Source organism: Lepus europaeus, chromosome 6, assembly GCF_033115175.1.
Source record: "Lepus europaeus isolate LE1 chromosome 6, mLepTim1.pri, whole genome shotgun sequence".
NCBI lineage: Eukaryota > Metazoa > Chordata > Mammalia > Lagomorpha > Leporidae > Lepus > Lepus europaeus.
In genome coordinates, this window is record NC_084832.1 from 35370648 (window position 1) to 35397475 (window position 26828).

At 42.1% G+C, this 26828-nt stretch overlaps 1 protein-coding gene across 6 annotated transcripts in view; it reads left to right on the top strand.

Annotated features, from left to right (window-relative positions):
- Positions 1–255: 255 nt before the first annotated feature.
- MYCBP2 (MYC binding protein 2) overlaps positions 256–26828 on the top strand; it is a 301875-nt gene continuing 275302 nt past the window's right edge. For all 6 annotated transcript variants that reach the window (XM_062194062.1, XM_062194063.1, XM_062194064.1 and 3 more), the window contains exon 1: positions 256–848. In XM_062194062.1, coding sequence (XP_062050046.1) covers positions 547–848 — 302 coding nt within the window. In that variant the 5' untranslated portion in view covers positions 256–546. The remainder of the gene's footprint in view (positions 849–26828) is intronic.

Consider the following 26828-nt stretch of genomic DNA (forward strand, 5'->3'; position numbering starts at 1 on the left):
GGCAACCCATTACCTGAAACGCCAGTAGCAGGCAGCCTTGCCCAACACTGTCCTCACTCTTCCTCAAGCTGCTAGGAAATCCCGGAGAAGTGGATTTCCTTCACAGACCGCACCACCACCCAGTCGCCCCACACCCAAAGCCTTGGGGGCGGAGGGAGTGGTGGCCGAGGAGGTGGGGGGGGAGGCCGAGGTACTGAGCATGTGCGAAGCGTGGCGCATGCTCAGTGCGGCCGGCAGCTTCCCATTGCGGGTAGCCCCGGCGGTGGCAGCGGTGGTGGCGGCGGCAGCGGCGGCACCGCCTCCTCCTCACACTCCCCGGGTGGCGGGGTTAGATGAGCGACCCCAGTAGCGGCGAGGGCGGCGCGGGGGGGAGGAGGAGGAGAAGGAGAAGGAGGAGAAGGTCGCTGTCTTTGTAGTCTCCCCGCTGCGGGAGCCAGAGGCCGCCGCCGGAGCCGACGTCGTTGGAAAAGGGCTGTGTGTGTGTGTGTGTGTGCGCGCGTGTCTGCCCGCCCGGCCCGCGGGGACGAGGCGGCGGCGGCGGCGAAGATGATGATGTGCGCAGCGACTGCTTCCCCCGCCGCCGCCTCCTCGGGGCCCGGAGGGGACGGATTCTTCGCAGCCGCCACCTTCTCTTCCTCCCCGGCGGCGGGGGCGCTGTTCATGCCGGTTCCCGATGGCTCCGTGGCAGCCGCGGGGCTGGGGCTGGGGCTGCCCGCCGCGGACACCCGGGGTCAGTACCAGCTGCTGCTGTCAGGTCGCGCCCTGGCCGACCGCTACCGGAGGATTTACACCGCCGCGCTCAGTGACAGGGACCAGGGGGGCAGCAGCTCCGGACACCCGGCCTCCAGGTGAGTCTGCAAGGGTGCCGTCCCTGCGCCGCGCGCCTGTGTGTGTGTGTGTGTGTTCACGTCTGCGAGTCTCGAGCTTTCATTGATGCGAGGCCGCAGAAACGTTTCCCAGGATCTCGGGAGGGTGCGGTGGCTGCAGTTTCTGCTCTCGAGTGTGTGTCTGCCCATGTGGGGGGTCACTGAGGGCGGCAGTCGCGTGTGATGCTGGACGCGATGATGGTGCTGGGTCGGTCCTGACACGTGTGTGTATTGTTGAGGAAGGAGGAGGCATGGTCGAGGACGCTGGGGTAATACCCGAAGAGAAGTGGTGAAGGAAGTGGCGTTCGCAGTGTCTCTGCCGCAATGTTATTTGCACGCCGCACCCCCCCCCCCGCCCGCATGCCATTGCTCCCTCCCTTTCCTAGCCAGACCTCCGCCCCCCTTTAAAGATATCTGCCATTCATTAAGGAGGACACTGCTATAGATGAAGAAGAGCGCCTTTTTTATAGAATGAATTCGTGATAATCAGGCTGGAGGCTAGGCACGAGGTTTCCTTTTCAAAGATTTATGAATAAGAGATGCAAATGGAGATTTCTGTAGGTGTGAAGGGAGCCTGATGGAGGGTTTAGATCTGTTCTTTGATAACTGGGCCTTTGGGTCTTCTGGAAATGTGGTTGCAGCTGCTCCTGTGTTCTGCTGTCCCATCGGCCATTTCTCTTCATCTTCTGTTCTGTTTCCTCTATTACTTGCAGGCTTTAGAGGGCAAGCGATTTCGTAGGGAAACAGGGAACACCGGAGAACTTCAAAATATGACGGCTGGTGTAGTGTTCAGCTGCCACCGGCTCGAAATTTTGAGAAGCTGCTGGATCTCTTCCATTTGGGCTGGCTGCACCTTCAGTTTCCTTGATGTAGATGTTAAATCACTTTCGTTTTCTTTTTCTCAAAACGTGGGTGCCTTTTTTGCTGAGGGCTCTCCTATTGTTTTCTTCTCCTTGCCTTAACATGCCACGGACCCTGAGGGATGGTGACTGACTTGTTTCACCGGCTTTGATGGTGGTTCTGGGGAGTTGGCTTCATCCCTTCTCACGGAGCTTCTTGCACTGCATGAGGAGAGCATAGTAGAATTTTGTCGAATGAGTTAAAGGGTTGATTGTGTTTATTGCATGTGCAGGTTATTAGGCAGTAACCAGGTGTCCTGTTCTTCCATTGTGCAAGGGGCTAGGTGTAAATCGCAGATTCATAGTCTGTCACTATGTCTTGTGACTTATTCACTGAGGAGAGTTGTAAAGATGGAGGTTTGTTCACACTTTTTCTGGGTAAACCAGTCGTGGCAGTTCTGTGATTGTTTACTGGATTAGGCATGTGAGTGGCTTTGTCATATGGACAGAAATGTATATAAACAACGCCCTTTGCTCTTTAACATGAAGGCCACAGTGGCACAAGTTTGTTTCATGCTAGTGTTTTTGAAAATAGCACAGAACCACATTAGACAGCTTTTTTTCTGATAATTGGGTGTAATTTTGAGCTATGAGTCTCTGAATTATGGCTCTGCAGCTGTATTTGTGCAGGTCTCCTCAGAGACTTTAAATTTATTTGGTGTGTGGTTTCCAGACTTATGCAATAATTTGTGACTACTGTATTCCTTTTTTAACTTTCAACTACTATACTTGTATAATAATATGATTTTATATCTGTAGAATTGTATTCACACTTTTAAGCAGAACTAATGTACATTAATCATATACCCAAAATTTATGAATGATTTTAGTCTTTGGCCCATTTTGTACAAACTGTCAATGACAACGAATAAAGAAGTAGTTCAAGTTTTTCCAGAAATACCCATGGAAACCAGCCTTATGTTGCATGATTTTGCTTGCTGCTGCTTGTTCATAACATTGTTTATTACAGTTCATTTTGTTTTCAATTTTTAGCCTTCAGATCCTCATTATTGAGGATTTGATTAAGAGTGCAGTCACATATCTTGTTAAAAATGATGGGGAAAGTACATCTGGGATTTACGATGTGAATGTTGAAGGGTGCTAGTGGATAACATTAGAGAAGTTGAGATCATTCAGACAGAATGGAGCAAATGAAACTGGTGAGCATCATGTTTTAAAGATGTGAGAGAAAAGCAACAATGAAGGAAAATGAAAAAAGAGGTCAGAAAATTAAGAAGAGAAGAAAGTGAAAAGAGTTTTCAGGTCACTGAGAACTTCTGAGGAAGTGGTCATAGAAGAGGAATGTGATGAAGAGTGAATGGAAAGGGGTTGGGGTCACTTGGGGGGCTTCAGATTTGAAGAAAGGGTATCAAGTATGGGAGGGTAAGTGGGTTACACATATGTGGGAGCGTAAGTCGAAACCAAGAGAGTAAAGAAGTGAGGGGGTGGTGTTTGGTAGGGAAAAGTCAAAGGACAGGTGGAGACATTAGCCACAGAGAAAAGTTAAGGGCTGGTTTTCCTTTAATATAAAGAAAATGAGATAAGTGTTTGTAAATATAAAGACTGTTGGTTTACTGACCGAGGAACTGTGTACTATTCACTTTGGTAATCCTAATGTCTGGCATGATTTTTGACATTCATTCTGTAATTGTCAGGTGCCTGCTATGTGTCAGGCACTGTTGCAGGTGCTGACGATACGGCAGTGAGCAAGACAGACAAAGTTTCTGCTGTTTTGGAACTTTCACTCTAGTGGGAGAAATAGGCAATTGATAGTTTTATTTTATTCTTCCTCTTATTATTTTTTAAAAATATTTATTTGTTTATTTGAAAGTTGAGCTACAAAGAAAGAGGAAGAGATCTTCTATCCACTGCTTTACTCCCCAGATGGCCACAATGGCCAGGGCTGATCCAGGCCGAAGCAGAAGCCAAGAGCTTCAGCTGGGTCTGGATTCAGGGGCCTGTATCCTTGGGCCATTTTCTGCTGCTTTTTTCAGGCCATTAGCAGGGAGCTGTAATTGAAGTAGAGCAGCCAGGACACTAACCCCATATGGGATGCTGGTGTTGCAGGCAACAACTTTACCTGCCATGCCATGATTCCAGCCCCTATTATTATTTTTCTAAAAATTATTTATTTAGAGAGAGAATCATTCCCATCCACTGATTCATTCCCCAAGTGCTCACAATGGCTGGATGGCTGGAACTGGACCAGGGTGAAACAAGCAGCAAGAAACTCATTCCAAGTCTCCCACATGAGTGGCAGGAACTCAGATCACTTGGGGCAGCAGTGCTGGCCTCTGCGAGTCTGCATTAGCTGGAAGCTGGAGTAAGATCCAGAGATAGAACTGGGTATTCAATCCAAGTACTGCAAGATGGGTTGCAGATGTGTTAACTACTAGGCTGAGTGCTTGTCCTTGAATCTGATAATTTTTGTTAATGATAAAAAGCTCTGAAGGAAATAAAACTGATTTCATATGCTAGAGTGACTTATAGTGGGGCTGTTTTATTTTAGTTATTGTTGTCAGGAAAGGTCTCTCTGGGAGTTGGCATTTAAGTTGAAACAATGAGGAGGAGAGCGATTTGTGGGAAGAATGTTTTGGGAATTGTGAAGGCCCTGTGGTGGGAACAGACTTCTTGTATTCAAGGAATAAAACCGTGGCAAGTGAATTCCAGTCAATGTTGAATGGATTAAATACTGTAGATTATGCTGTAGGTGTAGGGTTGAGAAACAGAATTCAATCCTAGAGGAATCAGTGACTTTGGCACTGAACAAAGTGGCTAAGAGCTTGGACTCGGGATCTAGACTAGTTTTAAATACTGGCTCTGTCATGTGTTAGCTGTGTGACCTTGAGGACATTATGTAACTTCTATGCCTCAGTTTTTTAATATGTAGAGGGGGGATAATAATAATGTGGATTGTTTTGTAAAGTAAATGAAGCAATATATGTAAGATTCTTCATACAGTATATTATTATTATTATTATTGGCTGAAAGAGAAGGCTTTGGGAAGTTGAATAAAGTGCAAGAATCATGTTTTTTTTTGGTCTCAGTGACTGTTCAGTGTGAGCGTAACTTTAATTCAGTAACTGCATAGAGAATGCAGTTTTTGAATGAATGAGAGTCATCAAAATTGGAACATTCTCGTGGGACAAGGAGTTGGACAGGAAATGAATAAGGAATATTTGAAAAGTTCTGAGTCTGAATGACAGTCTAGTCTTGCACTTGGTAGCAGTGGCAGAGGCAGATGATCTTTTTCCATCTGTGTTAAATTGAGCAAGTTAATGGGTTTTCTTTGTTTCTTTACTGGTAATCATACATGGTTATTGGATGGACCATTGTGTCTGCACATGGTAAAAGCCATTAAATGTTTTCTGTTGTCAATATTAAAATCACATTGAAAATTGTCATCAGAGTGGCATTATAAATTTTCCACTCAGGACTTCTAATTGAGTTGTTCAGGATTAACATGTGACTGGAAGTCAAAGAAAAAAAAATGAAACTGGTGACAATGTTTGGCTATATGGTTAAAAGGAAAGTGATGCCAGGAGGGAACTGATAGACTGGGAGATACAGAGGAGTCAGGGTATCTGGGTCGGGAAGTGGTAGGAGAACGATGTGAATGAAAACAGTACAGGAGATTGTTAACAAAATGGGCAGTTGCTTTTCTTTTCTAAGCTAAACCCACCTATTCTTTAATTTTTTTTAATTTTTTTTTTTAATTTTTGACAGGCAGAGTGGACAGTGAGAGAGAGACAGAGAGAAAGGTCTTCCTTTTGCCGTTGGTTCACCCTCCAATGGCCGCCCCCATTGAATCCTTTAAGTTATAAATCTTTTCTTGTTATAAATGGTACTTGTTTCCATCCTGCAGGTGCATGGGATCTTGGCTATTAGAGGTTAAGTCGATAATCAACCCCACAAATGTTTTGGGGCAATTGGCGCTAATGTTTGAGCCTAAAATGATTTGTAAGATGCAAACCCCAGACTTGAGTTTATTATCTGTCTGTGGCTGAAAGATACAGACAGTTACTTAGGAACGTGTTAACTAAAGTGACTCAAAGCTTAACTTACAGGATAGCATTCTGCATCTGCTCAAATGCATGAGCAGAGCTGATAAAGCACAGTTTGTGTGTAGGTAGAGGTGGGAATTCTTTTATGGCAGGTGTCATGAAGGAGAGCTTTGAGATTCCATTCTGAAAGTGGAGGCTTTGCCCAACGGGTAGGGCATCTTGAAGAGAGACACTGATCAGCCCTGATGGTTTTGAGTTAGGAATTATGTGGGATTGAGTCATTATATGTATATCTCTATTTATTATTCATATTTTAAAATATTTGCTTAAAAATATCAACAGAATAGCCTCATTTTTTTTTCCTGAAAAAACAGACTAAACATGTAAGTTTTTGTGGGAAGAGGTTACATGCAATACTATTCATCCTCTAGTTTGCATTTGAAGTGTCCTGAAACTTACCATAGGCAATAATGGAGCATTTCTGTCACTTCAGGAAGTTTCTTCAGGTCCTCCAATTCCTAGACCCTGGTTACTGATACTGATCACTAATGTTTTACCTTATCTACACTGTCACATAAATCTAACTCCTTAGGGCAGGGTCCTGGATATCATTGATCTCTTCTGTCCTCTGCCCTGTATTTCTTGTAACTGGAAGTTAGACCTTCAGGCTTCTTTCAGGATTTTTTTTTTAGACATTTTATTTTAGCAAGAATATTTTGTATATTGTGCTGAGTACTGCATATTGCCTCCCATCCAGAGGTTGTTGGTTTATCTCACTGTTGAATGGTGCTAGGTGTGATTGCTTGTGTAGGATGGTACCCTCTAGCTCTGTCCTCTCCATGTATATGCTCTTTCCATTTGCAGGCACACTGTGAATTTCATTCACCTAATGGTTTTGGCATTCTTTGATAATCCTTGTCAGAGGCAGTAATTTCAATAAGGGTTTCAAAATAATGACTTTAAAAAAATTCTATTATTCCTCCTATATTAGTTGATGCTCTTCTGCAAAGAGGAATTTTCCCTGTGGACTAGTGATGAACTGTAGTTCTTCCTAAGAAAATAGGACATGTGTTTACTTCCCACCTCCCATCCACCACCATTAGTCTGGTTGGTATGACAGTCCTCTGGTGGTGTGGCTGGTGCTATGGTTAGCCACCCATGTCCCCCATTTAGATACATGATCTCTTAGCCATTGGGAATATTGACAGCTAAAACTGATTGCAGCTAAGTGCCTCTCCAGGCATTGCCCCAAGCAAGCAGAAATGCTTTCTGCAAAGTCATGGCTCTTCCTGGGAAGCCTGTGTCCAAAGTTTATTCTGTGTGAAAGCATAAATGCCTGGCACTTTTGCCTTAAGTTTGGACAGCTTTGAAGGTCTATCCCAACTCCCCAGGGGACTGACTGAGGCTGTCCTGAAATTGCATTGCTGTTCTGTCCCTTCCTGTGCTTGGTCCCACCTCACTCCCCAACAGTTGTTGATTCAAGGGACACTATCCAATGAACTATTGATGTGCAAGTCTCCATTTCAGGGTCTGTTTCCTAGAGAATCCTACTTGGGACAGTTGGTGCCAGGTGTGGTCTGAGGAATTAGAATTTAATTTGAAATGAGATTTTTGGATTCAGATTATTTATTGAATGGCAATGAAAGCTCCATTCCTGTGGAAGATGGAACACAATGTTGATAACCCATAGCATGCATGGTAGCTGTGCAACTGTTAAACCTTTCACAGGTATGGGGCCCGTGCCGAGGCTCACTTGGTTAATCCTCTGCCTGTGGCGCGGGCATCCCATATGGGCGCCGGGTTCTAGTCCCGGTTGCTCCTCTTCCAGTCCAGCTCTCTGCTGTGGCCTGGGAAAGCAGTGGAGGATGGCCCAGGTGCTTGGGCCTTGCACTCACATGGGAGACCAGGAGGAAGCACCTGGCTCCTGGCTTCAGATCGGCACAGCGCGCTGGCGGTAGCGGCCATTCGGGGGGTGAACCAAAGGAAGGAAAACCTTTCTCTCTGTGTCTCTCTCTCACTGTTTAACTCTGCCTGTCAAATTTAAAAAAAAAACAAAAACAAAAACAAAACAACTTTCACAGGTGGTGGATTGGGATGAAGTTCCTGTGGAAGTGACTGCTCTGATGGGTACAACATCTTAGGTTTTGAGAAGTCCAGGGAAATTATTGACAGGGCAGTGTAATCAGATGGCTGTTGGTAAGTAATATTGATAGACTGGACAAAGATCGTGGAAGGCTGGAGATAATTGAGGACAAAATGTGAAAGGAAATTTCTTCAGCAGTGTGTAAAGAAATGTCTGCAGCTGGAGGAAGGAAACTAAGGATTAATTAAGCTCAAGGCAGGACAGCAGAGCACCAGGATGGCTTGGATTCTCAGCAAGGTTGCTATGCCACGGTCACTGCTTCAGTTGGGAAGGAATGGGACTGTTGCCCTTGAGATGGGACAACTGAGTTGATGCCCTTGAAAACCTTGAAACCTCAACTGTCCCCCACCCCTCTGTACCAGTAGAAATGGCCTGATTTTCTAGATTAAAAAGTAGCTGCTTGAAGGCTATGCAGATCATTCTGCATTTAGTGCCTTTAGTACCTCGGGTTCAGTCATAGCAGAATCTACTGGGGGTGCTGGACCCACACAGTACAAATACACAGAGATGCATACAACCCACCTGGTGGTTCCCAAATTCTGCACCAAGGCAACTGAAAACACCTCAGCAGATACAGGAATACTAAGGGACATTTCCAAGGAAGCATAGGAGTGTCTGTCGCAGATTACTAGTATGAGTTAAATTTTAGTCTTGACATTAGATTATGCTACATTCCTTTTGATATGTCTTATTTTTTACAAAGTTGGATTTTTGGTAGTTGGCTATGCTATAAATCAAATACCACACAAAAATCAGTGTGGAACAGGAAAAGAAGGTGACATACTCACTCTCATTTCAACTTTGAAAAGTTGTACAGTACCCACATGTCCTATTATTAAGCAACTGTAGTTGTTTAAGAGTGAAAAACAAATATTTTTCTTCCAGTATTTGCATATTATTATTGTAAGTGGCTACCAACTTGCTAGCACATACACTCTCATTAATTATTGAACTAACTGCTCAGTAAATAAACACTACTGTTAGATGTTTCTTTTTACCTATGAGTGCTTTGGAGAAATTACTGATGAGGAAATTGGGCCCAGCCAAGGGGTTCCATTGATCTAAGCTCATCTAGTGACTGTTACTGCTAGATATAATGTCTGACAGCAGCTGAAACCAACCAGACCCTAAGCCCTGGAAAGAAATGCGATTCATTTTGGCTGGACTTTGTTGTTCTTATTTATTTTTTAAAAAATTTAACTAGCATAAAATAATTGTACATATTTACATGGTACAGAATAATCAGATCCATGTATATACACGATTGACATTTCCATCTCTTTAAACACTTACCATTTCTTTGTTGGGAACTTTAGAACTCCTCTCTTCTGGATCTTTGTAAAATAAATAATAAATTGTTATAAACTATAGCCACCCTACTGTGTGGTAGAATAGTAGAATTTAATCCTAACAGACTGTATTTTGCTCCCCATTATTCAATGGCTATTCCCCCCATCTGCATCCTTCCTAGCCACTATTGATCACTATTCTCTTTTCTACTTCTGTGAAAACAACTTTTTTAGCTTCCACGTATGAAGCCATTGGTATTTTGGGCTATATTTGATATATATTCTAGGCATAAGCTTGTCTTTCCAGCTTCCAGAGTGTGGCCGCCACCACTATTTGTGGATTGATAGAGTATTTGTTTCTCCATCATAGCAGTTGTTTCAGACTAAGACACCCTCTTTATATATAGCAAAGGAGGTTCCATGGGATCCCTTTGTCCCAATATGCACCACACCATCCAGAAGCTGCTGACCTGACAGAGTAGTAAAACAATGTATTTTGATGGCACAACAATGATGATATGCTGAACATGATACCCTGTGAGGATAAGGTGCCATCCTCCAGTTATCCCAGTAAGAATACCTGAAGGTAGGATTAGCTCCAATTAGCATCACTCTCAGTGATCCATCTGGGGAATATACGCTTCTGAGCACTAGCAGTTAAAAAATCTGAGTTCTCAGAAGAGAAACATTTCCAACAGAAGATATGGCAAGAATCCTGTTATACTTTAAGCTACAGCTGTCAGCTGTCACTGGGACTTGGGGCTCTTTTTTTTTTTTAAAGATTTTATTTATTTGACAGGTAGAATTACAGACAGTGAAAGAGAGAGACAGAGAGAAAGGTCTTCCTTCCGCTGGTTCACTCCCCAAATGGACACAATGGCTGGAGCTGAGCCGATCCAAAGCCAGGAGCCAGGTGCTTCTTCCTGGTCTTCCATGCGGGTACAGGGCCCCAAGGACTTGGGCCATCTTCTACTGCTTTCCCAGGCCACAACAGAGAGCTGGACTGGAAGAGGAGCAACCGAGACTAGAACCGGTGCCCATATGGGATGCTGGCGCTGCAGGCAGAGGATTAACCTAGTGCACCATGGCGCCAGTTGCAGCTCCTTTTATAAAGAAAACAGTCATGGTTTGTATAGGGTTTCTGTTAAAAAAAAAATTATTGATTTGGACATGGCTGATGTACCATTCATCTGGAGGAGGTAGGGATGGTCTTACACATTGGAGCAGGAAGATTGGTACACAGAGATCTGGATTTCTCTTGGTATTTCCTTGTCCATTGTTGATGGTGAATGAACATGAGAAAGGCCTAATGACCACCCCATGAGGTCAGCCACTTGGACTAGCAGAATGCCTAGTGCAGATGGGATTATCAGTGTCAGGTTGGGCCTTGAAATCACCATTAATGGGGGTGTGTGTGGTGGCTACAGTTTGTCCCATTTTGTTCCTCAGGATAGTTTTCTCTAGGAAATGACACATGAGAATTCTGGAAGAACTTTTCACAGAATGTATTTGAAGCAGTGAATCCTAGATAGTCTATAGTGAGTGCTCTTGGGTAGAACAGCTGTCAGAGCGCAGGGTCTCATTCTGCCCCGTTGCTGGAATTGTTGGTTGACTGAAGTCTTCCCTGACCTTTGGGAACTGCCCTGCCCTAGGTGATGTACCATTCTTAGGGACAGCCTGCTTGCACTGGCACATGGAGGCATTTTATGTTTTTTAGTGGAACTGTAATTATTATTTTTTAGTTCAATACTAGTATATAGATATACAATTCTTCTTGTATATTTACCTTGTCTCTGTATTCTTGCTAAGCTCACCTATTAATTTTAATAGTTTTGTGGATTTTCTGGGATGTTCTGTATAACTCATTATATTTTGTTTGTGATCTCTAGCCCCTCGTTGCTTGGCCCCTGCTTTATTCCAGTTAGAAGAGCTACATCCTTATTGCCAATCTTAGAGGGAAACAATTACAAATTAGTGTTTTAGTATTTCATCATTAAGTATGATGTTAGCTGTGGTGTTTTGTAGGCCTTTATCAATTTGAGTAAGTTCCCTGTTATTCTTGCTTTGTTGATAGTTGTAATCCTAAATGTGTATTGAATTTTGTCAAATACTTTTCTGTATCTATTGAAATGGTAATATATTAAGAGAATAAGAGGAAAATTCCATTATGTCAATTTATTTTTGAATGTTAAATCTTGCATTCTTGGGATAAAAGCTTCTTGAATGTATTGCTAGGTTTTGATTTACTGTTATTTTGTTAAGATTTTTTTTTGTTGTTGTTCTTGTTCATGAGGGACATTGGTTTGTAACTTTCTTTTTTGGGGGGTTATATCTTTGTTAGATTTTAGTGTCATAGTTATCTTCATCACATGAACTGAATTGGTTACTAATTTGTAATCCCTTCTCCTGGGTTTTTGAAGATTTTGTCCAGGATTGGTGTGATTGCTTCTTTTTTTTTTTTTTAATTTAAAGATTTTTATTTATTTATTTGAAAGAGTTACACAGAGAGAGGAGAGGCAGAGAGAGAGAGAGAGATCTTCCATCTGATGGTTCACTCCCCACTTGGCCGCAACGGCCAGAGCTGCACCTATCTGAAGCCAGGAGCTTCTTCTGGGTCTTCTATGCGGATCCAGGGGCCCAAGGACTTGGGCCATCATCTTCTGCTTTCCCAGGCCATAGCAGAGAGCTGGATTGGAAGTGGGGCAGCCGGGACTAGAACCGGTGCCCATAGGGGATGCCAGTGCTTCAGGCCAAGGCGTTAACCCACTGCGCCGCAGCAACGGCCCCAAGTGTGTTTGCTTCTCAAAGGTTTGATAGAATTTACCAGGGGGCACCATTTGGTCCTGAAATCTTTTGGGGAAACTTTTGACAAATTCATTTGCTTTAATAGATACAAGATATTCAGAGTCTCTTATCTCTCATGCCAATTTTGTTACCTTGTTTTTTTTTTTTTTAGAAATTTGTCCATTCACCTAAATTGTTGAAATTTTTGGCATAAAGTTGTCCATAGTGTTCTTTTGTTATCCTTTCAAGTCTGTGGAATCTATGGTTATAATTCCCTTTTTTTTAAAAAAATAGAATTTTTCTAAAACATTTTTAGGTTCCTGCTGAAATTGAGAGGAAGGTTAAGGCCTTTCCTGTACACAGTTTGCCTCCTCCCATGTGTAGCCTCTCAAGGATTTTCCTATTCATTTTCATCCTCTTGCCTCTACCTCCACAAAAAGATATGACAGAACCTCAGATGGTTGGAAACCTACAGTGTGTAGCCATTTCAGATTGGAGTCTTTCACTTAGTAATATGCATTTAAGATTCCTTCATAATTTTGTGGCTTGATAGCTCATAGCTTTTTAATGTTGAAGAATAGTCCATTGTCTGGATGTATCAGAATTTATTCACCTACTAAGAGACATGTTGGTTGCTTCTAAGTTTGGTGATTATGGTGAAAGCCGCTGTAATTATCCAGAAGTAGGTTTTTGAGTGGACGAAGCTTTACAACTCCTTTGAATGAACGTCACAAAGTGTGTTTGCTGCATCATGTGGTAAGAGTAAGTTTAATTTTCCAGGAAACTGCCTATACATTCTGCATTCCTACCAGCAATGAATGAGAGTCCTTGTTGCTCTATATTTCACCAGCATTTGGTGTTGTCATTTCTGATTGTTGATCATTTTTTTCAGTATGTAGGGGTATTTTGTTGTTTTAATTTGCATTTCTCTAATGAAATATGATGTGGCGTATCTTTTCATATACTTATTGGCTATCTGTATACCTTCTTTGGTGAGGCGTCTGTTAAAGTTGTTGACTCATTTTTGTTTTAAATTGTTTATTTATTTGAAAGTCACAGTGATAAACAGAGAGGGAGAAACAGAGATCTTCTGTCTGCTGGTTTACTACCCAAATGTCCCCAGTAGCCAGAGCCAGGCCAGTTGGAAGCCAGGAGCCGGGAACTCCATCCTGATCCTCCACATAGGTGGCAGGGGCTCGAGCACTTGGGCCATTCTCCACTGCCTTCCCAGGCGCATTAGCAGGAATGCTGGAATGGAAGCGGAGCCGCTCAGACTTGAACTGGCACTCTGACACGTGGTGTAGGCATCATAAGTGGGGACTCAACTCACTGTGCCGCAACTCTGTTCCGTCTTTGGCCCATTTGAAAAATAAAGTTGTCTATTGAGTTTTGAGAGCTGTTGCTGTATTTTGGATAACATTCCTTTATCAAATGTGTCTTTTATATAGGTTTTCTCTTAATGTGTGCCTTTTCTTCTTATTCCCTTGGCATTATCCTTTGCAGAGCAGAAGTTTTTAATTTTACTGAATTTCAGCTTATTAATCATTTATTTTATGGATATGCCTTGGTATTGAACCTAAGAAATCAGTGCCATACCAATTTTATTCTGGTTTTCTCCTGTGTTATTTTCTAGGAGCTTTATAGTTTTGTCTTTCACATATAAATTGTTTTGCATTTTGAGTTAATTTTTATGAATTTTAAAGTCTGTAATTCATTTATTTGCATGTGATCATGCAGCACCATTTTTAAAAAAATATTTATTTATTTATTTGAAAAAGAGAGAGAGAGAGAGAGTTTCCATCCACTTGTTCACTCCGCACAATGGCATTACAGGCAGCGGCTTTACCATAACATCTGCCTCAGCATTATTTGTTGAAGAGATTAATTTGCAATACTTATTCATTGCTCCTTTATTTGCTCCTTTGTCAAATATCTTTTGTTTATACATAGGTCTGTAGGCTCAATACTCTATTTTGTTGATTATTTTGTCTCCTTTTTTAAACCAGTAATACGTGTTTGTGTTTACTGTAGCTTCATAGTACATCTAGAAGCTGGGCAGTGTCAATCTTCTGACCTTGTTCTTTGATATTTTGTTAGCTATTCTAAGTGTTTTGCTTATCCCTGTAAACCAGAATTAATTTCTTGGAATCCACAAAATAACTTGATGGAATTTTTACTAGGATTGCATTCAATATGTAGATTGAGTAAAACAGACATATTGAAAATGTTTAGCCTTGGCTGGCGCCACGGCTCACTTGGCTAATCCTCCGCCTGCAAAGCCAGCACGCCGGGTTCTAGTCCCCGTTGGGGCACCGGATTCTGTCCCGGTTGCTCCTCTTCCAGTCCAGCTCTCTGCTATGGCCCGGGAAGGCAGTGGAGGATGGGCCAAGTGCTTGGGCCCTGCACTCGCATGGGAGACCAGGAGGAAGCACCTGCCTCCTGGCTTCAGATCAGCGCAGCGCCGGCCGTAGCAGCCATTTGGGGGGTGAACCAACAGAAGGAAGACCTTTCTCTCTGTCTCTCTCTCTCACTGTCTAACTCTGCCTTGTCAAAAAAAAAAAAAAAAAATTTGTTTAGCCTTGTTATCCATGAACATGGAATATTTCTCCAGTTGATTTTTCTTTGATTTTGTTTGTCAGAGTTATACAGCTTTCTTCATATAGACTTTGTACATGCTTTGTTAGATTTGTATCTTAGTATTTCATTTTGCGGGCTGGTCATAAAAATAGTGTTGTGATTTTTTTTATTTCATTCCACTTCTTCATTGCCGGTATTTAAGAAAGCAGTTAATTTTTGTATATTAACATTGTATCAAGCAACCTTGCTATATCTCATTAGCTCTTAGAGGGCTTTTTTTTTTTTTCTTCTTGTTAGTGTCTGGATTTCTTACAAAGCTGATCATGCCATTTGCAAAGATAGTTTATTTCTTCCTTCTCAATCTGTATAGATTTCATTTCCTTTTCTTGTTTTATTGTTAGCTGAGACTCCTAGTATTAGATAGGGAGTAATGAGAGAGCCTTGTTACTGCCCTTAATGAAAAAGCTTATAGTTTCTCAGTTAAGCATGAGTTGTAGATTTTATGTAAAGGTTCTTTGTCAAATTAAGGCCATGGACCTTGATTCATAGTTTACTGAGAGTTTTATCATGAATAGATGTTAGATTTTTTTCAAGTGCTTTTTTCTGCATCTATTGATACAATCTTGTGATTTGTATTTTTTAGTCTGTCCATGTGCTGTGTTACACACAAATGTTGAGCTACCTTGCATACCCCAGATAAATCCACTTGGTTGTGGTATACACTTTTTTTTTTTTTTTTTTAAGATTTTATTAATTGATCTGAGAGGTAGAGTTACAGACAGGGAGAGACAGAAAAATCTTCCATCCACTGGTTCACTCCCCAGGTGGCCACAATGGCTGGAGCTCAGCCGATCTGAAGCCAGGAGGCAGGAGCTTATGACAGGTCTCTTATGTGGTGCAGGGGCCCAAGCACTTGGGCTGTCTTCCACTGCTTTCTCAGGTCAAAAGCAGGGAGCTAGAATCAAAGAGGAGCAGCCAGACAGGAACCGGCACCCATATGGGAATGCTGGTGCTGCAGGTGGAGGCATAGGCTACTATGCCACAGCACCAGCCCTTTGGTATACACTTTTAAGAAATACATTGTTGGGGGGCCGGCGCTGTGGCATAGGGGGTAAAGCCACCGCCTGCAGTGCTGGCACCCCATATGGGTGCCGATTTGAGTTTGGGCTGCTCCACTTAAGATCCAGCTCTCTGCTATGGCCTGGAAAAGCAGTGGAAGATGGCCCAAGCCCTTAGGCCCCTGCACCAGCGTGGGAGACCCGGAAGAAGCTCCTGGCCCCTGGCTTTGGATCGGCGCAGCTCTGGCCATTGCGGCCAGTTGGGGAGTGAACCAGCTGGAGAGTGAACCAGCAGATGAAAGACACCTCTCTATCTCTCTGCCTCTCCTTCTCTCTCTGTAACTCTGATTTTCAAGTAAAATAAATAAATCTTTGTAAAAAAAAAAAAAGAAATACATTGTTGGATTTGATTTGCTTATACTTTAACTAGGATTTTTTGCATCTGTTTCAGAGAGATTCTGGTTTGTAGTTTTCTTTCCTTGTAACATTTTTGTTTGGTTTTATTATTAGGGTAACACTGACTTCATAGAATAAGTTAGGAAATATTCCTTCTGCTATCCTCTGAAGGACACTATAGAGATTTGGTATAATGCCTTTCTTAAATGTTCACCAGAATTCACAGTAAGGGGGTTGCAGTTTGGTGTAGTGAGTTAAGCTTCTGCTTGGACGACCTACCATATAAGATCGCCCATTTGAGACCCAGCTGTTATGCTTATGATCCAGCTCCCTGCGAATGTGCCTGGGAAGTCAGTAGGTGGTGGCTCAAGTACTTGAGTCCCTGCCACCCACATGGGAGTTTTTTTGTCCTGGTTTTGGCCCAGCCCAACCTTGGCTTTTGGGGCTCTCTGGGAGCTAATGGAAGATACCACTCTCTTTGTCACTGCCTTTCAAATAAGTAAATACATCTTTTTAAATTTTTAAAAATAGTTCATCAGTGAGCTTTCTGCACTTTGTGCTTCAGAAGATTATTAATTATTGATTCAGTTTCTTTAATTGGTGTAGTGTCAATTCAGATTATCTGTTTCTGCTTGTGTGAGTTTGGCAGATTGTGTCCTTCAAGGAACTGACAGATTTCATCTAGATTATCAAATTTGTGAGCATGGAGTTGTCCATAGTGTACTTTTATTTTTTAGTGTCCATGCAGTCAGTCTATCATTATATCCCCTCTTTGATTTCTCATCATTTGCTTTCATTTTTCATATTTTTTCTTTTTTCCTTGATCATTCTAGGTAACGGTCTATCAGTTTTAAATCCAATGAGTCCCCTTTTGCATTGCTAATTTTTCTCTATTGACTTTATCTTGTTATAATTTATTTTTTCTACTTTGAGTTTACTTTGTTCTTTTATCTAGTTTTATAAGGTAAATTCTTAGGTGATTGGTTTTAGATATTTCTTTTCTACTATACATGTTTGAAGCTATGAATTTTCATCTAAGCACTGCTTTAGTTGCATCCAACATATTTTGATTTTAGTATGTTTGCCTTTAATTAAAAATATTTTCAAATCTTTGTGATTTTTATCTTTGATCTATGCATTTAACTTTGATTTTTTGTGCTTTCCTATATATGTTATTGTTGTTCCTTTCTAATCTAGTCTTTATATGATTTTGCTCTTTTAGTATTTTTTGATATATTTATTACACAGGGTATAACATTCTTTGTGAATGTACCATATACACTTGAAAATAATGTATTCTTCCATTTTTTTAAGGTTTATTTATTTAATCAAAAGTCAGAGTTACATAGAGAGAGGAGAGGCAAAGAGAGAGAGAGAGAGAGGTCTTTCATCTGATAGTTCACTCCCCACTTGGCCGCAACAGCCAGAGCTGCGCTGATCCGAAGCCAGGAGCCAGGAGCCAGGAGCTTCTTCTGGGTCTCCAATGCAGGTGCAGGGGCCTAAGGGCTTGGGCCATCTTCCACTGCTTTCCCAGGCCATAGCAGAGAGCTGGATTGGAAGTGGAGCAGCCAGGACTAGAACCTGCGCCCATATGGGATTCCAGCACTTCAGGCCAGGGCATTAACCTACTGTGTCACAGCACCGGCCCCTATTCTTCCATTTTTATATGTAGAGTTCTATAAATGTCAGTTAAAGTTGGGTGATAGTGTTATTTGGATATTTTATGTCTACTTTTTTTTTTTATTTTTTAAAATTTTTTTGACAGGCAGAGTGGACAGTGCAAGAGAGAGGGAGACAGAGAGAAAGGTCTTCCTTTTGCCGTTGGTTCACCCTCCAATGGCCGCTGCGGCCGGCGTGTTGTGGCCGGCGCACCGCACTGATCCAAAGGCAGGAGCCAGGTGCTTATCCTGGTCTCCCATGGGGTTCAGGGCCCAAGCACTTGGGCCATCCTCCACTGCACTCCCTGGCCACAGCAGAGAGCTGGCCTGGAAGGGGGGCAACTGGGACAGAATCCGGCGCCCCGACCAGGACTAGAACCTGGTGTGCCGGCGCCGCAAGGCGGAGGATTAGCCTAGTGAGCCGCGGCGCCGGCCTTCTGACAAGAAGTTTTTAGTAATTTAAATTTTACTCCCTTATAATGGAGCATGTCATTTTTTACTAACAGCTTTCAAGGATTTTTGTTTATTTGTTTTTTTATTTTTGGCAGTTTTATTTGATGTCTGACAGTGTTTTCTTTGAATTTATTTTCTTTAGGGAATGCTGAACATTTTGGTTGTATAAATTGTATCTTACACCAAAGTTAGTACTTTTTTTTTAACCATTGTTTCTTTAAATATTCTGCTCTGATTTCTTTCTTCTTACCTCCTGATATTCCCGATAGTCCATTATGATAATACTTTAGAGAATGTCTCCCATCTCTGACTTTTGTCAACATTTTTCTCTTTGTGCTTTGGATTTGTAATCTTAATGACCCATTTTCTAGTTCATAGACTCTTTACTGTAATTTCTGATTTCTTAATGAACCCATTCAGTATATTTTTTACTTTAACAATACATACTGTATTGTTCAATTTTAAAATTTACGTTTGATTTTTTTTAAAACCTAATTCCTCTTTTCTACTGAGAACTTGTTTCCATTGAATTTCATTGTCTTTGCCTTTACCGATAGAGCATATTTATAGTACTTGCTTTATAGTTGGTGTTAGATAATAATACAGAGGTCCTCTTCGAGTTGATATTTTTTGATAGTTTCTTCCCTTAAAATTGATCACATACTTTTCTTGCTTTTTGCAACGTGGGAAATTTGGATGATATCTTAGAAATTGTAAATGTTATATATATGTGGTGAATGTTGATTTGTTGTTGTTTCTTTTAACAAAGTCTCAGTGCATTTAGTCTGAGACAGGAAATTTGGTCTTGCCTCTACTGCTGGTGGTTCGAACCTCAGAGTCTTTGCTGTGCTGATGTGGGTTGGTCTCCAGTAAACCCCTGACTTGTGCATCTTTCTCCTCTTAAGGATTCAATGTGCATTCTCTAGCATCCATGAACTCCTTTTCCCAGTTCATCTGACCCAAAAGATTTGATTTCTCTTGATTTTTTTTTTTAATTAAGATCTGTTTATTTCTTGGAAAGGCAATTACAAGAGAAGACAGAGTGAGAGAGAGAGATCTATCTGCTGGCTCATTCCTCCAAACAGCTGCAACAACCAGGCTGAAGCCAGGGGCAAGGAGCTTCCTCCAGGCCTCCCTTATGGGTATTGGGGCCCAAACACTTCTGGCTGCCTTCCCAGGCACATTAGCAGGGAGCAAGATGGGAAGTGGAGTGGCCACTTGAACAGGTCCCAGATGGGATGCAGGAGCCTAACTGGCTATGCCACAGCACTGACCCCTCTTAGTGTTTTTACTTACAAGGTGTTGCCTGGTAGTGCAGTGATTGCTTCCTATTCTTTGGGCAAAGATGTTACAGAGAGAGGAGAAAAAAATAAAGAGGAAAGTCACTCTTAAGTGGGTTGCTTTTACAACCACAATTTTCTTTTGAATGTTTTACAGTTTTAAAGTAACTTTTTCTCTTTTTTTTTTTTTTTAACTTGTCCATAGTATTAGTAAACAGTGGGGAAAATAGGCTATATTGGAGTTCATGTCACTTTACTGGAACCAGAACAGCTTTTCCTGGCTCCTTTTAAGATTTTTCTTTTTCTCTGATTTTTAACAATCTAGCAACATTAGCAAAACATTTTAAAAGAAAAGATTTACTTATTTGAAAGGCAGAGAGAGAGGGAGGGAGAGAAGGGATCTTCTATCTACAGGATCACTCCCCAGATAGCTGCAATAATGGGAACTGGGCCAGGCTGAAGGCAGGAGCCAGGAATTCCATCTGGGTCTCCCACATTGGATGCCAAGGGCCCAAGTCTAGCCTCTTTTGCTGTTTTCTCAGACACATTAGCATGGAGCTAGATTGGAAAGAGAGTAACTGGGACTCGAACAGTACTCTAATAGGTGGTAGCTTAACCTGCTATACTACAGTGCTGGCCCTACCAAAACATGGTCTTCTGGGGTGCCAGAGTTGTGGCTTGGGAGTTCAGTAAAGCAGCTGCCTGAGACACCGGCATCCCATATGGCATCCGGTTTGTGTCTTGACTGTTACTCTTCCCATCCAGCACCCTGCTAATGGCCTGGGAAAAGCAGTGGAAGATGGCCCAAGTGTTTGGGCCCCTGACTCCGATTTTGGAACCCAGATGAAGCTCTTGGCTCCAGGCTTCATCCTGGCCCGATGATGTCTGTTGCAGCCATCTGAGAAAGTGAACCAGTAGAATGGAAGATTCTCTCTCTCTCTTTCTCTGTAACTGACTTAGACAGTGAGAGAGAGAGAGAGAGAGAGAGAAAGGTCTTCCTTCTGTTGGTTCACCCCCCAAATGGCCACTACTGCCAGTGCATTGTGCCAATCCGAAGCCAGGAGCCAGGTGCTTCCTCCTGGTCTCCCATGCAGCTGCAGGGCCCAAGCACTTGGGCCATCCTCCACTGCCTTCCAGGGCCACAGCAGAGAGCTGGACTGGAAGAGGAGCAACCGGGACTAGAACCCAGAGTACCGGCACTGCAGGCAGAGGATTAGCCTAGTGAGCTGCGGCACCAGCCTGTAACTGACTTTCAAATAAACAAAAATATCTTTGAAAAAAATACTTGTTATTCATGGAGCTTCTTAGATGTCTGTGATATTAGCTTTCATTTAATTTGACAAGTTTTGGTCTTTACTCAAATGTTATTTCATACCCAATCTCTCTTTTATTTACTTCCGGGAATCCAGTGAGACATATTTGATACTGTTTGATATCATATGTGCATTCGTGTTTGACCTTATGTGTATGACTATATATACGTATATGTATATATATTGACATATACAAGAACACTTCAGGAAGTCTCTGTATGGGTGATGTGTATGGTGTGTGTATTATGTATATATGACCTTTAAGATTTTTTCCTTTATTTGTGATTTTAAGCAAGTTGGCCATTTTGGCAAAATGTGGCTTTTGTGTGTATTTACTTTGCTTGGTATTCATTGAGCTTCTTAGCTCAAAAATCATGTTTAGGACATATAGGAGTATACCATTGGAAGGTTCATATAGGGCATTTCTGTATAGGATGTGTATTTATGACCAGGTAGGTAAATACTTTAGGCTTTGTGGGCAATATAGTCTCTTGTAACTATTCAGCTGTGTACTTTTAGTTTAAAAACCATCATGGGTGGTATGTAAATAGATGCATATGGCCACATTGCAACATAGCTTTATTTACAAAATAGTTGGCAGGATAGATTTGGCCTGGGGATCATACATAGTCTGCTAACCCTTGAGGTAGGTGCTAATAGTTGCCAGAGCTACACTGTGAAGTGAGAGGGAAAAATAAAAGAATTATAAAACACCAGTATTGATATTAACTACAGTGTGGGATCTGTGAATGAGAGTAAGGCTGTAGAAGATGAGACTAAAAAGATACATTGGGACCAGGTTACTGTGTTACATATGTTGCTTTATTTAAGAACAGTATGGAATCATCATAGGTTTTTAGGTAGCATAGTGACAAACTTTTGATTTGCAGGGGCTGGCATTGTGGCACAGCATGTTAAGTTGTTGCTTATTATGCTGGAATCCCATATTAGAATGCCAGTTCAAGTCCTAGCTGCTCTGCTTCTGATCCAGCTCTCTGCTAATGTGCCTGGGAAGGCAGCAGCAGATAGCCACGTGCTTGGGCCCCTACCACTTAGGTGTGAGGCCCAGATGGGGTCCCAGGCCCCAGATGTCAGCCTTGTCCAGTCCTGGCTGTTGTGGCTGTTTGGGGAGTAAACCAGTGGATTGATAGATCTCTATCCTTCTCTCTCTCTTGTCCTGCCTTCAAATAAATTAATATATATTTTTAAATTCAGTTTGTAAAGGTATCTAGTGGATAAGTGAAAAGCAGTGCTAATTTTAAGGAAGCAGTTAGTGTAGCTTTGACACGTGAAAGTAAATGCTGAATAAAAGAATAGATGAAAAGTATGAATTTGGGGCTGGCGCCGTGGCGCACTAGGTTAATCCTCCATCTGCGGCTCCAGCATCCCGTGTGGGTGCCGGTTCTAGTCCCGGTCGCTCCTCTTCCAGTCCAGCTCTCTGCTGTGGCTTGGCGAGGTAGTGGAGGATGGCCCACGTCCTTGGGCCCCTGCATCTGCATGGGAGACCAGGAAGAGGCACCTGGCTCCTGGCTTTGGATCAGTGCAGCTCCTGCTGTTGCGGCCATTTGGGGAGTGAACCAGTGGAGGGAAGAGCTTTCTCTCTGTCTCTCTCTCTATATAACTCTGCCTGTCAAATAAATAAATAAAATCTTTTTTTAAAAAAAAGAAAAGCATGAATTTGAGATATTTTTGTATTAGAAAAATGAAGAAGTGACAGTTGTAATAGGAGACCAGATCTTCTATTAAGAAATAATGATGTGGGGCCAGCACTGTGGCATAGTATATTAAACCTCCACCTGAAGCACTGGCAATCCCATATGGGCACCAGTTCAAGTCCAGCTGCTCCATCTCTGATCCACCTCCCTGCTAATGGTCTGGGAAAGCAGTCAAGATGGCCCAAGGGCTTGGGCCCCTGCACCAATGTGAGAGACATGGAAGAAACTTCTGGCTCCTAGCTTCATATTGGCTCAGCCCTGGCCATTGCGGCCATTTGGAGAGTGAACCAGAGAATGGAAGACCTCTTTCTCTGTCTCTCCTCTCTGTCTGTAACTCTGCCTCTCAAGTAAATAAATAAATACATCTTTAGAAAAAATAATGCCTTTCTTCTGGATAGGAAGGTAAGAAGAACTAGTTTCTTCAAGAATTCATTCTTAGTATTCTGGCTTTTCTTCTTTGGTTATCTCAGTCTTGTGCTATCAAATATCACCTAATTGCATTTGACTTCATAGTCTGTGGCTTGTGCCCAAAGACTTCTTCTGTTAACCTCTGGAATATAGTTTGTGGAGGGGACTGCTGGAATTTTCTCAATCCTGTCTCAGATACATTATGGTCTGTATAGTCAAGGGCTTCTCATTAACATACTGTCACTTACTGACTGTCTCTCTGCCTGTAGGTTCATTAAAGAGATGTCTGAGTTGGGGTCATGAAACTGACATTAAGAGATCATAATGAATGAACAACATTCTCTGAGCCCCACCTCCTCTTTCCAGAAGACAGAAGTTGCATTTTAGTGGGAAAGTGAGGTTAGGTCAGAAAGATAGAAAAGTAGAAAATAGTGCATAATGGGAAACAAAGTGGTCATTTTGTTTTATTGTTATTTACTTATTATTTTGAAAAGGAAGAGCAGAGTTACTGCGACAGAGAGAGAGACACAGAATCTTCCATCTGCTGGTTTACTTCCCAAATGGCTGCAACAACCATGGCTAGGTCAGGTCAGGAACTCCATGCTTGTCTCCCACATAAGGTGGCAGAAAGCCTAAGTACCTGGGCCATCCTTCACTGCCTTTCCAGGCACTGGATTGGAAGTGGAGCAGCCAGGATGGGATGGGATGCAGGTGTTGCAGGTTGTGGCTTAATCTGCTGCACCATGCTGGCCCCAAAATTGATAGTTTAAGGAAGGAGACAAAGAATTAATTTGTTTTTTGGATTACATACACTGTGGCAGATACTTTTAGTGTCCTAGCTGTATTCCTGTAGCATCTACTTGTTGTCCAATGCAAATATCTATGACTTTCTTCCTAGAAAAAAAAATGCTTGGTCTGTGTACAGGGCAAGCCAGAAGTACCATAGAGTTAATGCCTTCAGAAAAACTTTCAACAGGACAAATGGGAAATTGGGAGATAAAAAACCTCATTTTCCTCACTTATTTTTGGGATAACTCTGAGCCATATTCTGTGTCACCTATTAGAGTTCTCTAGGAGCACCAAGCTCTAGTTGCCCATCAGGGTAACATAAAAAATGTTCATAAAACATTCTTCCCTTCCCTTCCCTATTTCGCTTCTGATTTCTCCTACTAATGTGTTTCCTGAGATCACCTCTGAAAACATATGCTGCACTTTAATCTGAATCAAGGTTTGCTTCTGGGAAGATGGATACTTTAGCATGAGAATCATGATAAATAAAACTTGTTTAGCACTAACTAAATACCAAGCATGACTCTTAAGTGCTTCCTCATCCAATGAGATATATTAATTGCAGCTTATTTTACAGATGAGAGAACTTAGGCACAGAGAAGTAAGTTTCCCAAGATCTCAAATACAAGTATATGACAGAACCTGCATTTGAATTAAAGCCATTTGTGTCTGAATTCTGTGGTCTTAACCAGGTAAGCGGAAGGAGAAGGTCAAGAATAAAGAGAGAGGGAAGGAAAGAGATGGAGAGAGAGAACATGAATCCAGATAATTAATAGAATGAGGATCTGGTAGAGATACTTGATCACTTCAGTATGAGTAGAAGGGAAATAAATGGAGTACATTTCTCATGATGTAGCCATTTCATCAGATAAGCAAGTATTGGATCATCAGCTCTATGGTGATGAGTAGGGGTTGAAGTGGCCAGAATAGTTGTAGATTTTCATAGTTAGAATATGTTTATTGTCAGAGAACATAACTAATAACAGACCATCATTCTGATGATACTCAAGGACCCTAATAGTTTTTATTGTTTAAAATTTGTAGAAATGCATGTAGAACATGAATACCTTCTGTTAGAAATGATAGATTCTAAAGATTTGAAGTACAGGAAAAGGAAGAAGAAAATTGAGAAGGAATCATCAAAGGTAGAAGAAACCTTAAAATAAGGTTTGTTATAGAGGCCAAGGCAGGGGGTCGGGGTAGAAATATGTAAAACATCTGGTACTGTTTGACAGCAGTCATTTACAGAAGAAATTGAAGGATTAAGACTATAAGGTGGGGGTATTGGCGACTTGAAAGTTTACGATAGACTTTCAGACTGCAGGGATTCAGTGATGCATAGTTGAAAAAGTTTAAGGTGGCCTGCGCCGCTGCTCACTTGGCTAATCCTCCGCCTGTGGCGCCAGCACCCCAGGTTCTAGTCTAGGTTGGAGCTCCGGATTCTGTCCCAGTTGCTCCTCTTCCAGTCCAGCTCTCTGCTGTGGCCCAGGAAGGCAGTGGAGGATGGCCCAAGTGCTTGGGCCCTGCACCTGTATGGGAGACCAGGAGGAAGCACCTGGCTCCTGGCTCCGGATCAGCGCAGCCATAGAGGCTTTTCTCTCTGTCTCTCTCTCTTACTGTCCAACTGTGCCTGTCAAAAAAAAAAAAAAAAAAAAAAAAGTTTAAGGCAATGAAGATTTTTTTTCTTCAAGACATTTAATGATAGTAAGAGGAAGAGAGAATCATTTAAGGTTTTTTTTGTTGTTGTTGTTTTATTTTTACTTTTAGGAGCACAGTAGACTTCTAAAATCAGAAACCTTAGAAATATGAGGGATTAAAGAGTGTACAAGGAGAATGTGTTAATGGTTGAGTGAGGGGCCTGCACCCTGGTGTAGTAGGTTAATCCTCAGCCTGTGGTGCTGGAATCCCATATGAGCGCTGATTCAAGGCTGCTCCTCTTCCAATCCAGCTCTCTGCTGTGGTCTGGGAAAGCAGTACAAGATGGCCCAAGGCCCCTGTACCCACATTGGAGACCAGGAAGAAGTAGCTGGCTCCTGGCTCTGATCTGCACAGCTCCAGCCATTGTGGCCATTTGGGGAGTGAACCAATGGAAGGAAGATCTTTCTGTCTCTCCCTCTCACTATCTGTAACTCTACCTCTCAAATAAATAAAAAAAAAAATCTTTAAAAACAATGGTTGAGTGAAATCTTAAAGCTGGTAGATGAGATGGGGTCAAGTGTATGAAAGAAAGAATATACAAGTACCTGCATAGGGTAAGGCCTATCTTTTTTTTTAGAATGGGGGAAGGCATAGAAGGAAGAGGTTTAAGGTCAGAAGGACATATTTTCAGTTGTATTATTTTTCTGTGTAGAATTGTACATACTTTTTTTAGATCTGTTTTCTGGATCTTGAATTCTCTATTGGTCTGTGTCTAATGTCGACAAATCATACTTATTAAGTCTAATTTCAGTTATTGTTTTTCATGATTTCCTTGTGAAATGTCCTCTATTCCCCATTTCCTACAGATTTTTTAAAATTTTTTTTTAATTCATAAATGTGAATTTACAAAGTGCAACTTTTGTATTGTTGTGGCTCCCCCCCCCCAACCTCCCTCCCTCCCATGACCCTCCCCTCTCCCTGTCCCTCTCCCATCCCGCCCTTTATCGAGTTTCATTTTCAATTACCTTCATATACAGAAGATCAACTTAGTATATACTAAGCAAGGGTTTCAACAGGCTGCACTCAGACAACCGCACAAGGTATAGGGTACTGTTCGACTAGTAGTCTTTTTACGTTTCATAGTAAAACACATTAAGGACAGAGATCCTATGTGGGGAGCATGTACCCAGTGACTCCGGTTGTAGATTTAACAATTGGCACTCTTATTTATGATGTCAGCAATCGCCCGATACTCTTGCTATGAGCTGTCTAGGCTATGGAAGCCCCTTGAGTTCACCGACTCTGAACTTGTTTAGTCAAGGCCGTGTCACAGTGGAGGTTCCTTCCTCCCTTCAGAGAAAGGCGGCTCTCTCCTTGATGGTCTGTTCCTTCTGCTGGGGTCTTGTTCACCAGGATCTTTCATTTAGATTGTTTTTTGCCACCATGTCATGGCTTTTCATGCCTGTGAGACTCTCATGGACCTTTTAGCCAGATCCAAATGTCCCAAGGATTGATTCTGAGGCAGGAGTGCTGTTTTGGGCGTTTGCCATTCTATGAG